Here is a 15,469-nt window from a genome sequence, read left to right on the forward strand (position 1 = left end):
GCTTGATGCCAAAACCCTAAAGATCATAAGGGTTGGGAAGATTACAAATGCCCTGATTGGCTGTGCCATGTGCTAATAAACAGAAAAGAGGTGCCAGTTTTACCACTTTGTCGACTGTCATGCCTCTAAATCTTCTGGGATTCCTTTGAATGATTGCTTCTTTTGCAGTTAATTGGGGAAATTATGAGATGGATCGGAAAGTCATGAAAAGCAGAAGTGATTTCATTTACGGAGTTTTAGCCCCCAATTAGCAAAGAGCCAGAAAAACTTTCGAATTATATATGAATCGGGTTAGCGTGCTCCTACATCTTTGTGGTGCCGAAAAATTCACACACTAAAATTTATTTACCCAATTCCTGTTTAACTCACAATGAGTCCTTTTACTCTGTTAGTCATCTCGATCTACATATATATTGTGTTAAACCAGAAGTGTTCTTTCACAATTCCAAGGCTATTTCGATCCATACAGCAGCAATCTAGATATCTTCGTTCTATATGCTTTATGAAAGGGAAAGGGTATGCCTTGGACTTGGAGCACCTGAGTCTGCAACCTGTGGCTTTGAGTGGTACACACTAGTACCCAACACCGAACTCTCCGGTACCTAAGAACAAATTCACTAGCTCTCAATATATAATAGTTGTTCTTAATCTAACTGTACGTTGATAACAATGTACCTTCAATCATCGTCTCCTGATCGATTTAGTTCCCTTATGAACACGTCGATCAATAACAACCCCAGCAGCTTTACGTCAATCAATGGTTATCTTCTTTCTGTTTTTGGCACAGGGCCCTGCTTCTAAAGTTACAAAAGTTACAGCGACCATCAGGGTGCTAAAGATAGGTCCGATAGGGGATGTTAATTGCCATTTGCCAATGCAGTTCTTTGTCACATACTGTCGTTCCTTTTTACCAACTATACTTGTATTATTTTCCATCTGGTCTGATATCTATGTTCATCAGCATGGATCAAAAGGCATAAATTTCTAGTTAGGAAAAGAAATAACAAGATCCCAAACGAAAGAGGATAGCACATAATTTCTTTGCTGATGAATTCCAAAGACACAAAACGAAACAAGAGAAAGAAGAGGAAGGTACAATAGCAGATAAAATCTTCATGCCACCCCAAAGAATATGGATCGACGCCGCGATCGCTCTTTTCCATCGTCGCTGTCGTCACTGTTCGAAACCCTAGAGGCAGATTTATGCTGGGAAAACCTTAGAAAGATTTCTTTTTTAAAGGAAGGATCGAGTAGCGGGAACCTATCATTAGGCCTTGCAGACTTGCAGTTACGCTTATGTCATGCTTTGAGTGATGACATTTTCTAGCATTAGTGGGCTCATGGGTGGGCTTAGGCCGCATTCGAAGCTTACGAACCAGGCACAGTAAAGTCTGTGACAAGTGAGTTGTGCCCAAGTCCAACGCCTCTTACGGTTAATGAAGGGATTAAGCATCAAACACTGGCAAAGAAGCCAAGTCTGAGTCTATTATTGAGCTTGGTGCCAAAACCCTAAAGATCAGAAGCGTTGGAAGTTTAGTACAAATGCCCTGATTGGTGTGTCATGTGCTAATAAGCAGAAAAGAGGTACCGGTTTTACTACTCTGTCATGCTTCTAAATCTTCTGGGATTCCTTTGAATGATTGTGTCTTTTGCATGTGAGGAGATTATGTGAATATGTGATGGTGTATTAAATAAAAGCAAGAATGACCTTAGCTCATTTGTGGAGCCTTAAAATTACGCACTAAAATTCACCACTCAATTTCTCATTTACCTCATTCCTGTTTAGCTTATAATGGAGTCTACCTTTTACTTTGTTAGTGAAAGGGTTTGACCAAAAGTTTTCTTTCACTATTCCAATGCTTCTGTGATCAACTTTCACACAGCAGTTCTAGATATAGAAAGAAGATATGATTTATGAAAGGGAAAGGGTGTGCCTTGGACTTCGACTTGGAGCAGCTGAGCCTTTGAGTAGTACATACAAATCTCAAGAAGCATTCATAATTCGTTTTGCTACATTTCATCTCTAAGCAAATAATTTTCACTAGTACCTAACAACATACACTCCAATACCCAAGAATAAAGTCACTAGCACACTTTAGATCTTAATCGAAGCGTTAATAACCACCCATTGACCATGCGATCGATCAAGACTCTTGCTTGACTTGAGTTCCCCTATGAACATCAATCTGTATGCATAACTAGTCTTCATACCCTGATAAAAAATTGTCTGGTTTCTATCTGAAATGTGCAAGTGATGTGTAGATATAAGACGATGCTTCTTATATATACCAAGAACATGTTAATCCCAGCTATGCATTATAGAATTTGATTAATGTATCATTCAGTTGGGCCCAAAACTTTTGGAGATTGGTTATTGAACATCATATTCATAGGTGGTGGAAGGCACCATCCTACTGTCCTACTGATGTCCCCCATTAGGTACTACCCAACTCAAGTTTAACAAATTAATGGTGGGTCGGATTCTATTCGATCCTATTTCCATTCCTATTCCTATCTCACCACTAGTGATTCACAGAAAGCTACATGCTTTTCCCTTTTCCCTCCATCATTATCACATCAACTTGGTCATCGATCTATTGTCCTCATTCATCAAGGTCCTAATCCTATCACATATATGTAGAACTTCTCTTGTTGTAGAAATATAAAGGACTATATATCATCTATCACTCTTATGCTAGTATATACTAGGATGAATCTACATGCTTTTTCTTTCTGGATTTTTCCATGTGAAGGGTTAGGCACTTGGGCTTCAATGAATTCCATTAAAGCAAAGAAAGAGACTCATGGAAATTTGACATGTCACATGCAGCATGCATTATTATTGCTATAGGCTTTTTAAAGTCAGTACGTATTGGGTAGTAACCCACTATTCCCAATTCATAGCTTTTGAATCTTGTTCTTCTAAAAAAGTTAGAAAGGCTGGTGCAGGCCTCTCTCTCTCATTTTCACATGGCATCTTTTGCTTTTAGGAGAGCTAGCTGTATGTCCCAATAAGACTACACATTCCCAACCTTATAGTTCAGTTTCTCTTGGAATGAGTTAACAAATCCAACTAGCTAGGCTATACCATATCTCTTGCTTTAGAATTGATCTGCTGCTAGTTTTATTCCGCAGGAGAACAGAAAAATAAGAAAAGCAGGTGATTAAAACCTCTTGAAGGGTTTTCTTTATGGTCTGAATGATAAGGGAATAATACCTATTTATGTGCCATGGTTGGGTTTATTAAGTCTAAATTTTGGAACATTATGTCAAAGCTGTGGGTTAATTTGCACCGACCCAATATTAATTTTTGCAGTTAATAATAGATGAACCATTAAGGTCAGCACATAGAAGTTGGTTTGAGTAAGCCACCTATCACCTCCTAACATTAAGTTCCTGTAAATCTAAGTTAATTGGTTTCTGAGTTCTTAATTCGAATAAAAATTTCCTAGAGTATATAAACCAGATTCTGGAGTCAAAGGCTAAACATCAGTATTATCTTTGGTTGAGTCCTTGACTGGGACAACAAAGTGGATTATGATGCAGTTAGAGTGTCACTTTATCCCCTTACTGTCTAATTAGAGTAGCTAACGACCAAAGAATAAAGCAAAACCATAATAAGTACAAGTCTGAAAATCAAAACTTAAAGTAATGATATATTTAAGAGTCACTAAGAATTTTCTCATATCATAAACTCTTTCTCTCTGAAAAGCTCCACCTCCATTTCTGAAAAGCTCTGCCTTCCTTCAGTTCTGCCTCAATCTTTTTGATCATTCCGACATCTTTGAGCACGGTAATTCTTCCTCTCCTCTATGATCATTATCAATATTCCAACCAATAAACTTTAGTCTAATCTATCTAATTCTTTAAGACCATCATCATTTCTGCATCTGTAACTTTCACAGTACAAAAGGAATCTCCTTTCATCTTGAAATTTCATTTTAAATTAAAATTTTCAGTTTTTGTTCGTCAAACCTTTCTTTCTTTGTATCGGTGAACTTGGATTGGATTCTCTGTTCCAATTTTCTGCGTTAGGAATTGCTAAGATCAATTTTAGCGGTGTATCATAAATCTAATGGTTATGAGTCTATCTTTAACTCTACACACCTAAAAAGTGTTACGAATTCATTTCAGCTCATATACTTTTACGACTAGGATTAAAAGTCATAGCAGATCCCAAAACACAAAATCGAGCCATAGCATTCTAAGTCATTTATAGTTTATGTGCTATCCGCCAGTCCCTTATCTGTCACAACCAAATGTCTATCATCCGCCTTTGATATCTTCTGAAAATATTTGATATTGACCCTATTTTAATTTATTGTAACATATCTCAAAGGGCCTGTTTCTTTTCCTGGCTTCCATTTGTGTAAGCAATGATGGTTGTTTCCCTTCTTATCTCAACTACTTGATATTATTAACAATCCCATCCTCTCTAGCCTTGGCCTCAACACTTGAGGCAATTCTTAATTCCCTTTGCTGCATGTGCTTCGGTTTATTTATTCTTCATTTCCATTTTCATATTTCTAAGTGAACTATTTGAACAGCAGGTAGTAGTTCAACTCCTTAAATTAATACAAAACCAGGGTCCTCTTCTCCTCTCATTGTGTGAGCTTTCCTCAACTCTCACTCAATTTGGTTGTTCCTACTAGCATTGCATTATATTTTCCTATACACCTTTTACAGAATGCCTCCTACATATTTTCCTCTCCGGTGGGAAAGCACCGGAGACCAATGGTGGTATGCTTCTCCGATTGACTATGCAGCCGCCAATGGACAGTATGACTTGGTCCGAGAGCTCATCCGCATCGACAGCAACCACCTCATCAAGCTCACATCTCTACGTAGAATTCGCCGCCTTGAGACTGTTTGGGATGATGAAGAGCAGTTCCATGGTGTAGCCAAGTGTCGTGCACATGTTGCTCGAAAGCTTTTCCATGAATGTGAGTCTAAACAGGGAAAGAACTCCCTCATTCGAGCTGGTTATGGTGGATGGCTCATTTACACAGCTGCCTCAGCTGGACAGCTTGGTTTTGTCCAAGAGCTGCTTGAGAGAAACCCTCTTCTTGTTTTCGGGGAAGGAGAGTTTGGCGTTACTGATATACTGTATGCTGCTGCTAGGAGCAAGAATGCTGAGGTTTTCAGGCTGCTGTTTGACTTTGCAGTTTCGCCTCGATTTTCAGGCAGAGGTGGGGAGTTGGAGGAACACATTGGGGAGATTCCTTGTGTTTATAAGAGGGAGATGGTTAACAGGGCGGTTCATGCTGCTGTCAGAGGAGGAAACTTGTTGATTTTGAAGGAGCTTCTTTCAGATTGCAATGATGTTTTGGCTTATAGGGATGTTCAGGGATCCACTATTCTACATGCGGCAGCTGGAAAAGGACGGGTAGAGGTGAGAATTCTAGCTTCCATTAATATGCATTTTGAAAAGCTTTGACCTTTCTTTTGGGCATTCTTCTTTCACTGTTTCAAGCATAAATTTCGAAGATATCTAAATCGATTTTCATAGTAATTGTTGGGGTTGGGGATGACTCAGAATGGTAACAGTTTCTGCCAATTTGAGGTTATGGTTAATTTGTTGTGTGGTTGGATATAGTAGCAAGAAGAGATCGAGAAGAAGGTGAATGGCATGACTCTGTATGGCTTTAGTTGTGTTACTACCCAAGATGTCATGAATCATGATCAATAGTTTTAACTTTTAAGGCATATTTGCTGCCATAGATGCTAGATGACTGATTCATGATTGTTCGAAAATTTTATTGATTCTTATTATGAATTCACTATTAAGAGCACTGGTTATAATAGTTACATCTTCATCTTCTATTTGTAGCTGTTCTGTATAAGGCACATGTTGTCCTTTCCCATGGTGAAAATCAACACTTAATTTAAGTCCTGACTGAAACTTTGTAATCATTTGGTCTGTATATTTGATTATAGATCCTTGTTATCGATGCAGGTAGTGAAGTACCTTATAGCCGCATATGATATCCTAAACTCCAAAGATGACCAGGGAAACACAGCATTGCATGTTGCAGCTTCTAGGGGACAATTAGCTGCAGTGGAAGCTCTTCTATCTGCGTCTCCTTCATCAATGATTTCTACAAAAAACAACTCTGGAGAAACATTTCTCCATAAGGTTATATCTGGCTTCCAAACTCCTGCCTTCCGTAGATTGGACAGACAGATTCATCTCCTGAAGAACTTGGTCTGTGGGAGAGTCTTTGACATTGAAGAAGTCATCAATGCCAAAAACAATGAAGGCCGGACTGCCCTTCACACAGCAATCATTGGCAATGTTCACTCTGACTTGGTGCAACTTCTGATGATGTCTCGATCAATTGATGTCAATGTCCGGGATGTAGATGGCATGACTGCACTTGATTACCTCAGGCAATGGCCTCGTTCTGCATCCTCGGATATACTAATTAGGCAGTTGATTTCGGCTGGGGGGATCTTTGGTTGTCAGGACTATTACAGTGCAAGAAAAGCCATTGCTTCACACTTAAAGATGCAAGGCGATGGAGGCAGTCCTGGAACATCGTTTAAAATCTCCGACACTGAAATCTTTTTGTATACGGGAGTTGAAAATGTACCAGTTGCTAGTGCTGGTCACCAGCACAAGGTTAGTATAGGAAGCAATTCATCTTCACCGGAACTAAATCCACGCAACACAACTGATGAGAACCAGAGCTCAATTAGTACTAAAAAGCCTTCAGGTTCTGTAAACCATGCAGCACAAAGACTGAAACGGGCAATAGGGTGGCCCCGGATCAAAGAGAAGAAGCCTGAAAGATTCAAGAAATCAGTAGATTTTGGCAGCACTACTTCAGATGAGGCTCCCACACCACTTCGCCAGAGATTCTCAAAGGCCTCCTCATCACTTCCCAATAACAAAAGAACACTCGCAGTGAGGAGTAACCAATCAAGTCCAACCGCCAAGAAGAAATTTGCTTCGGGTTTAAGGCATGGTGTAATGCAGGCAATCCCACACATAACCGTCCCAGGCCGTTCGCGCTCTAGCTCATTTTCGAAATCATCATCACTCTCTTCACCTAGTTCTCTAGATAAACAGAAAGGTGTTTGCATTGACACTGATGCCACTGGACCATCTTGGTCCAATCAAGTAGATGATGATGACACTCCAAATTTGGGTAAACAAGGCAACCTTAACAGAAGGTTGAGGAGGCATTACTTCTGTTTTGGGGCATCAGGCCTATCTGTGAAGCACCCGGTTAGCAGGCAACATCAGAACCAAAGCGTCAAGCCTCCTCCTGTTATTTCAGTGGCTTAAACGATTGACTAACATAGAGGAAGATGATCATGTTAGTTCAGCTAGTGGTGCTACTAGTACTACTTTTTTCTGTTTATTTTTCTCTAGTATTTTATGGTATGTTTGCTTGTTTTAACCTGTTAGTTAAAACTTAAAACCGGCCAAGTTAATGCACTTTTCCAAAAGTAGTTAGGATCTATCTTTCATGTGTGAACTTCCTTACTCTTTCCTGGAGAATAAAGAATAAGAGCAGAGAAGAGGAATCCATGAATAGTATTTTTCCTTGGAGAATATATGACCTTCTTATCTTCTTTTTTTTTTGGCAAAGACGTCTTATCTATATAGTAGGTACTATATATGCCAAGGGTCAATGAACATTGGGCATTTTCTATAAAATCTATTCTGGGTTCTCACTTGGACATTCTAGTGAGAACTACTGGTTGAGAAAATATAGGTAATAAAAAACAATCTAGTGATCGATTATCTATACTATTATTAAAAGAAGAGGCTTTGTTAGCCAAAACCCAAAAATTTGACAGAAATGACCCTGAAATATTAAAAAACTTTAAGAATTAATTAAATCATAAGGGCAATTAGGACAATTACAAATTATATTTTTATTAAAAAAATAAACAAAAAAATCTCATAATTAATCCACTTTTGTTTTCCACTAACTTCTCTCTACAATAACTGTTTTAATCCATTATCTTTTTTTCTTTCTGAAAATAAAAATACTTGCACATGCGGAGCATGTGTGGAGGAAGACTAGTATTGTTAAAAGGAGGAGACGTAAGAACAATAAGAAGTTGAGGTATAACTGTACGTCAACGTCAATAGTTTTCGTATAGCTTATTCGGTTCAACGGTCAAACTATAACGTACATCTCGTAGGTTAGTTATTCAAAGTTCAAACTATGATGAGCCAGACAAGATTAACACAAAAATTGAGATAACTCTAAGATTGACCTCCAGAGTGAACTTAACAATTATCGAATGATTCAATGAGCCAATGGGCCTATCAACTAAGCAGTCTAATCCCTTTCAGGGTATGAAGCCTAATTCTGTAATGTTCGTCTACATCAGTCAACATTCTTGTTTTGGGTTTTCAGGTATGGCCCTTTTCTACTCTTGTTCCCTTGAAATATTTGATGGCCAAGAATTTCAACTTGGGAAGAATTCAACTTAGCAAAAATTTTACTACTCCAATTCATTTCTAGCACACAGAATACCTACAAAGTTTATAACAAATTGATGTACGAAATCTGAATAGATATTTCAACGAGTAGGCTTCTCTTTCTTCCTTGACAGCCCAGTTTGTGATCCCAATCATAAACAAGGATATCACAATGGCTGAAAATCCAAAACACAAACACGCGCAATGAAGAAAATAAAAAAAGCAGTTGACAGCGAGAATCATACATATGGAATTGGTCAACCTTGCATTAGGAACGACCCAAAATAATTGTATCTGGCTGGATTTCAACAAGTCATAGTCAACTTTGGGAAATCAATATTGTACGCAGTGTTGATCTGCAAGCAAAAACTTCTTCACAGAAAATTGTTGCTACTATCAATTCTTGTTCGAACAACGCCAACTATTCATAGTTGTTTCTCCTACAACTTCGTCTGCTTTTCCCTAAACTGTTCATCCACTTAGTGTACATCATCATCTTGAAAAAGATATGTATAAATGTTAGATGTTATATTAGTAACGTTTAATACATACTCTAGCAATTATTGGTACCACGAGCACGATGTGCCTACGAAAATGAGAGGGAAGGGATCTGTAATATGCGAGCTTCATATGTGTTTTACTATACGAGGGTTGTTGTTGAATAATAGCTAGTACGTATAGACAGAGCTGTAAATGATGAAAGTCGGTTGGTGCGTTGGCTAGGATCACTACTAGAAATCTGGCCTAAGGCCACAGCCCGAGCATTCTGTCAAGTTATACGCCAAATATAGCCAGAGTTATGTATTCATGGCAAAGGGAAACTTTTTGAAGAAATCACGCTCCACGTTGCAATGTAATGCTACTCCTCCAATGGATCAGATCTTGTCGATCCTATGCTATCCAGTTTCGCACTCAAAATGACTGGAAGAAAAGAGGCGTTGCCAGACAGCCGCTGCATCAGACTGTGACCACATCGCTTAGAAGACATTTAAAAAGGCTACCTAGTGGTTACGCACAGAAGTCCACACCCATGCCAGCCCTCCACACCCAAAAGCCCATATCGCGAATCATAAGAGTTGAATACATGAGCAAGTATGACGGGGAAGCTGATAATAACCATATATAATTGTAGAAAGAAATCAGTGTCACGGTTGACAGTTGACAAGCGAAACCGCAACCGGATCAAAATTGACGATGTTGGTCGGTCGACTCGTCAGTTCGATATATATTCCACCACCCCCCCCCCCGTAAATATATGTCAGAAATGAAGCCTTGACCTAGCTGAGTAGCTGGGAAGCAATCATATACGTGATATAACAACGTCAAACCCTAGCTAGGATACTTTCCATGCAATGAATAAAGCTGATCTCAGCCAAAGAAGTTTAATCAATAACTAACTGCAAATGAATCTTAACTTCATTGTCTCTTATTCCATTCATGTAGGTTATGGATTAGGGTACGGCTAGCTATTTTCATCCTACCAAATATTCAGTTCACCCTACGTTTTACTTTTAACCCTTAAAATTTCAATTCTGCCCTTAAAAGTTAGAAAAACTGATTTTTTTTTTCTTTTAACCTAAAAATATAGAAAGAAGAATAACTAAAAAGATAAATTCAAAAATAAATAAAAACAAACCTCATCGATACATTGCATGCAGACCTCCATCCTTCTCAAATGATCATATGCTTTCCTCTATCTCTTCCTTGTTTATTACACACACACGGTTTGGGTTTAGGATCACTTTTTGGTCGCATATCCACATCTCGACCGTTCAGTTTTTAGGTACTAACGTATAGATGATCTATGCAAAATTTCAGTCAAATTGATGGTCGTTAAGGCATAGATAACAGCTTTAAAGCTAGTACGGTTCAGGTTGGACAGATTTAGTTCGTCTATTGGTTTGAACGAGTTAGATACCTTATAGATTATCAATTTGGCTGAAATTTTGTAGAGATGATCTATACATTAGTATCTAAAAACTGAACGGTCGAGATGTGGATATGAGACCGAAAAGTGACCATAAACTCTAACCTCGCTCTAAAATTTCAGAGCGAGACATCGTTCTGGATATGTATGTATGTATGTATGTATGTATATGAAAGACTATACGTTAGAAGCCATAGATCCTAAAGATAAAAACAAAAAACAAAACAAAACAAAAATATGCAGAACAATCTCACTGCACTGTACGACCACTCCATTGAAGATTGAAGCAATTCTCAACTATCTAGTCCCTTTCTTTCTCTATTTCTTGTACGCACTGGTTGCCTGGTTGGACACTCAATTGAGATGTACAAGAGACTAAGACAAAGGCTCCATCAGTATCTAGTGGAAAGAAATTCAAATTTGATTTGAGAGATATAGAGTATTTATGCAGTTGTGGTTGCATAGATTTTAATTTTATTTTATCTTTTCTCAAAAAATTTTAATTTTGGGGTTAGTATTGGAATATTTGGTTTTAAATTTTTTTATATGGTGAACTAAACATTTAGTAAGGTGGCAATCGCCGCACCCTATTGATTATTGCACACTATTATCGTCAGGCTGACTCCTATTCACATGCTTAGAATATATAAATTATACTAGAATGAACTGATTTGAACCACTTGGCGCAATCGAATTTAAATATACCATAGCATAATTTTATTTTTAATCAATAAATAATCTAATTAATTTAGATATCAATGCTAACTAGTATCAAATTCTTCCATGTTAACATCACCAGGGTAAATACAAGCGCAAGCTTCCGCAGCTGTGACAGTCTTAGTTTTCAATTTCTTGACCATTTCGTACTTAATGGGCACACATATTTCCCTACTTGCAGATAATTCCACTTGAAATTATTGTACCTGCTACTTATAATTCATTGTCTCTGTCGTTTCCTGACTGCTACAATTATATGAGTATTAGTCTCCACTTGACGTTAATTTGCATTACGTATAAGTATGAATCACTTTCAACTCCTCTGAATTTCCTGGATAGAGTTGAAATAAACCTCAAGCGGTTTCGATTTGTAACTTTGTTACGTACAGTTCTAATGTACTAGCTATCTGCCTACAATTGTCGACTTCAGCTAGAGTGAACGACTTAGGGTTCTCATGGTGGACTTGGGGTCATGGATATATATCGGCGTCGAATACCAAATTGGCTATTAGCCACTGAAAAAGTGTGGCTAGCTTCTTCTTCTAGTTTGAATATATAAGATATGGTCGGATTGGCTAGTTTAATAAAGACAAATTTGACATTAGTTATACTAATCCCACTTGATCGAAATTCGTCCACGTACAATCCCTAATTTTGTTAAACCTTTTGTCCAAATCATACCACAAACTTCGCATCTGCATGTGAATGTTTAAATTAAGAAGAGCTAAGCTTACGATTAGGGCAACAAACCATGTGAACTTACTACGTTTTTTACTCTTTTATCTTCAAGGATAAAGACTTTAAAATAAATGGAAACCTGCTTTAGAGAGGTAGAGTTTGACATTTGGTAGGGTTTCGAACAAAAGAAGAAACTCATATCAAGTTACGTAAAGATTTATGTTGAAGAATTATAATTATTATTATTATAATTTTTTTTTTAAAGGAAGAAAGAAAATTCATGTTTACAATTCAAACCTTAAAAAGAAAACTCATGTCAAATAAAACACGTAATACAACACACAAGCCAATTCAAGCGGATATAGGCACTAAACATGCAGCACTTGTAAGGTCGGTCAATTAGAGTGAAGTGTGGGCATATGTCGATCATATTCGTATTCATGGCGTATAGTGTTGACTATTGTTAATTGCAAATTAAAATGTTCTGGGTCAGAGTCATCTTTGTGTGCACTAGTAGTTTTGCTGAAATTTCCACATTATTGGCTCTATTATTTCACGGTTTGTTCTTCTGATCGGGACATGTTGAAGACCCCATTTTTGGTACGTATTTGTGACGAAGGTGCTACCAAGTTTCGATCACATTTTGTACGTAAAGCAATTGATCGAGCTCCTCATTTAGAATCAATATACTCAGTATATATACTGGTCTTTCAATAAGAAGATTGATTGATCAGTTACAGAAATTTAAACGAAACTTTTGAAAATGTCATCCCATTGACTAATTCGATCGCACAAATTCTTACAATATTATTCTGTAACATGAATATATGAAGGAGTTCATGTTCATTCAGTGGACCGCCGAATCCTCTGTTATAAAATAATCTAATCCTAATTCGCCGGCCATAATCATATTGCTTTTGAAATTGACCACATCATTTCCGGCACATTATATATAATTAAACTAAAATATGTATTTGCAGATTCTGATAAGCACGTGAGATTGTAAAGTGGGTGCTTATTATTCTAAAGGCCGGACAGCAATAGCGGGCGATCGAATCATTCGAATGTAGGTCAATGTTCTCATTGTATTTGCTTCGTAAATCAAACTTGGATTGCTAGCTAGCTCACGTACTGCTCAAGCACATAAAGAGGGAATAAAAAAGCCTCCAATAAAATGTTGGCTACTTCATCATCTCTTATAAAAAGTAGATTGCCCCTGTTGCTAATGCTACCATATATAAAAAGTCCAACACGAACTAATGAAAAGTATAAATTTAGAAGCTTAATTTAATCTTGTTGTAGATGAATGAACCGGCTTCTGGCCCACAGAAATATCTGCAATTTCATCATCATGTGGTACTTGACCTAATACATTTCTTGGGTCTTCAACCTTTTTAGCTTTCAACTTTTCCACAATATTCTAGCTTAGCTAGATACTGATGCTCTTTATGAATCTTCACTTGATTTGATTCTCCTCGATTCCTAGTTCATACGATCTTTTTGCATCGACTTTATTTGGTTCCACTCGTGAATAATCGAAATTACGATATTGGGCCACCAATCCACCATTGTCTAGCTTCTTCTTCTTCTTCTTTTTAGTCGCACCCACCATGTGCTAGCAGTTTTCGAGCACTACAAGCACAAATTCATCGAGATTTTTTTGTTTGTTTGCTTATTTTCTATATAGTTATTATTGCTTGCTACACATTCCGCCAAACAGGGAAGAAAATAAGACTATACATATTCCAGCACCCATTTTCTATGCTATTACAGTTGCTCTTGCTCACACAGTTGACATTCATTCCCTTGTATCTGTAGGTAGCAAAAGCTAAATAGTATAGAATAGAGAAGAATTCATTATAATATTAATTAATGAGATTCCAAGCATACTGACTGGTTTGTATCTATGAGATTCTTTAGTTATAAGAATATACACGTTTCAGATATCTATTCCGCATTACCAGCTAGAATCCATAATGTGTCAAAGATATTTGTTTAGAGATTTTTACGTTGTTTATCTTGGGCAACTTCTACATCTCTCTCATGAGTCTGAGAATAATTAGGGCTTTTGGATCCAATAGTGCGGTGAGATCAAAAATCTTAATTAGATTCAAAATCTAAGTGCGTTCTTTTTTCTTCAAATCATCGTTTCATCAAAATAAAGATAAATGAGGGTGATTTTGGCCGTGGGGTGGCAAATGTAAGTGCATTAAGTAATGATATATCTCCTATATGTTGGTGGGGGAAGACCAAAAAGAATAAGTGATCTTCATATCGCTATCAGAAGGTGGGAGTGAATTGAGAAACAATTTCGAACACGATGCTTAAAATTGGCGTATGGGCTGCTTCATTGAGCGATTTGAGCCATCACAGAATATTACAGTACTGATCACTCAACACCAACACTCTCTACGCTAATGAATTAAGAGCATTTACTACAATGTCTAATGATGGTCATCACCACCAAGATGATACATAATTGGGACAATAACCACTATAAAAGATATAAACTATTCAGGTACAATGAAAACTTCAAAAACACAAAAGAAAAATATCTTTGGGTTGAAGAATCAAAGGCTAAGAAGACGACAGAGACACGTTATGGTTTCATAATAGTTGCAACGTGCGTTAAGCTATTTAGGCTCCAAATTTGCTTAATTGAGTCGTGTACCGTGTACGTGCTATTTTTCGAGGTGGTAATACATGAGCTACTACCTAGATTGGCATACTTACCCCTTGCTAAGATTGGTCCTAGCTCTATGAATGCGCCATAAAAATGCAAGTGGCAATTGGGTTAACCCTAGGAATAGCAATATGGAATCTCTATGTATACTGCACATGCCATATCGATCTTATTTAGCTAGTAAGCTGTGGCTACCGGCCATACTACCTGCATTCAAATTTGCTCACCACCTAAACATTTGATGAAATCAGCTGTCTTAGATTTATGTATCTCAATTTTGTCCCTTCAACATGATTAGTGCACATAGATTAAAAAATAGAACAAAATATTAAAAAAATATTTTTTTAATCTTTATTTACCAATCATGTTGAGAAGATAAAATTGAGATAGAATAATGGAGACAGCTGATTTTATCCCACCTCTAAACATTAATGATGATGTCACCACTCAATAAATACATGGCACATGTACTGCAACTTAAGTATGGTTAGCAATAATAAAATTAATAATTTTTAATTTGTGTGATTATTTTCTCTCTACTCTCTCTTGCGCCACCAGTTTCCTTAACATCTTCATACCCTCTCTCATCCATCCTCAGCTACTGAAACGCGCCAATCCATCCCAACATGGCCAAGCTCCTCCCCGCTACAGGCAAAGACCCTGGTCTATCATCTCGTCGCAGCAAGACTACTACTTCAAGACAAGCGCAAGCTCATCAAAGAAATAGTCATACACTCATACCCAGCCAATGACTTGATCATATATTTTGATTGTTTAGGCAAATGTTGTTTGGACGGCCTATTTCACATTGCAGCTTTGCGAAATGGCCATTATGGTTGGAGAAGGGTCTTAGGAAAAAGAACTAAATCTGGACCTAAGGGACAGATGAATCATGAATGCGATCAAAGAAAAGTGTAAACCCATCATCAATCATCCTGATATGGGCAGTAGAATTTCTGCGAGCCGAGAATCACATCATCACACATTGCCTTTCCTCACCTCACAAGCACCTCAGTCGTCA

The 15,469-nt window shown here is 37.5% G+C and overlaps 1 protein-coding gene across 3 annotated transcripts; it reads left to right on the plus strand.

Annotated features, from left to right (window-relative positions):
• Positions 1 to 3,638: 3,638 nt before the first annotated feature.
• LOC112189842 lies at positions 3,639 to 7,543 on the plus strand. 3 transcript variants are annotated; one of them, XM_024329201.2, is made up of 4 exons: positions 3,641 to 3,793; positions 4,551 to 4,608; positions 4,687 to 5,392; positions 5,957 to 7,543. In XM_024329201.2, exons 3-4 carry the CDS (start codon positions 4,688 to 4,690, stop codon positions 7,289 to 7,291), a joined length of 2,040 nt encoding a protein of 679 aa, XP_024184969.1. In that variant the 5' UTR covers positions 3,641 to 3,793; positions 4,551 to 4,608; position 4,687; the 3' UTR covers positions 7,292 to 7,543. The 3 variants fall into 3 exon arrangements, with proteins under 3 accessions (XP_024184971.1, XP_024184969.1, XP_024184970.1); XM_024329202.2 differs by having other exon boundaries at positions 3,647 to 3,793; positions 4,548 to 4,608; XM_024329203.2 differs by lacking the exon at positions 4,551 to 4,608 and having other exon boundaries at positions 3,639 to 3,793.
• Positions 7,544 to 15,469: the final 7,926 nt, after the last annotated feature.

Source organism: Rosa chinensis, chromosome 2 (assembly GCF_002994745.2).
Source record: "Rosa chinensis cultivar Old Blush chromosome 2, RchiOBHm-V2, whole genome shotgun sequence".
Lineage (NCBI taxonomy): Eukaryota > Viridiplantae > Streptophyta > Magnoliopsida > Rosales > Rosaceae > Rosa > Rosa chinensis.

What these genes read in the sequence shown, in the direction of transcription:
- LOC112189842 (XM_024329203.2), top strand. Translation starts at nt 4,688, where the DNA reads ATGCCTCCTACATATTTTCCTCTCCGGTGGGAAAGCACCGGAGACCAA. An exon ending in CTGGAAAAGGACGGGTAGAG is followed by an intron (nt 5,393 to 5,956) that starts GTGAGAATTCTA and finishes TTATCGATGCAG; the next exon opens with GTAGTGAAGTACCTTATAGC.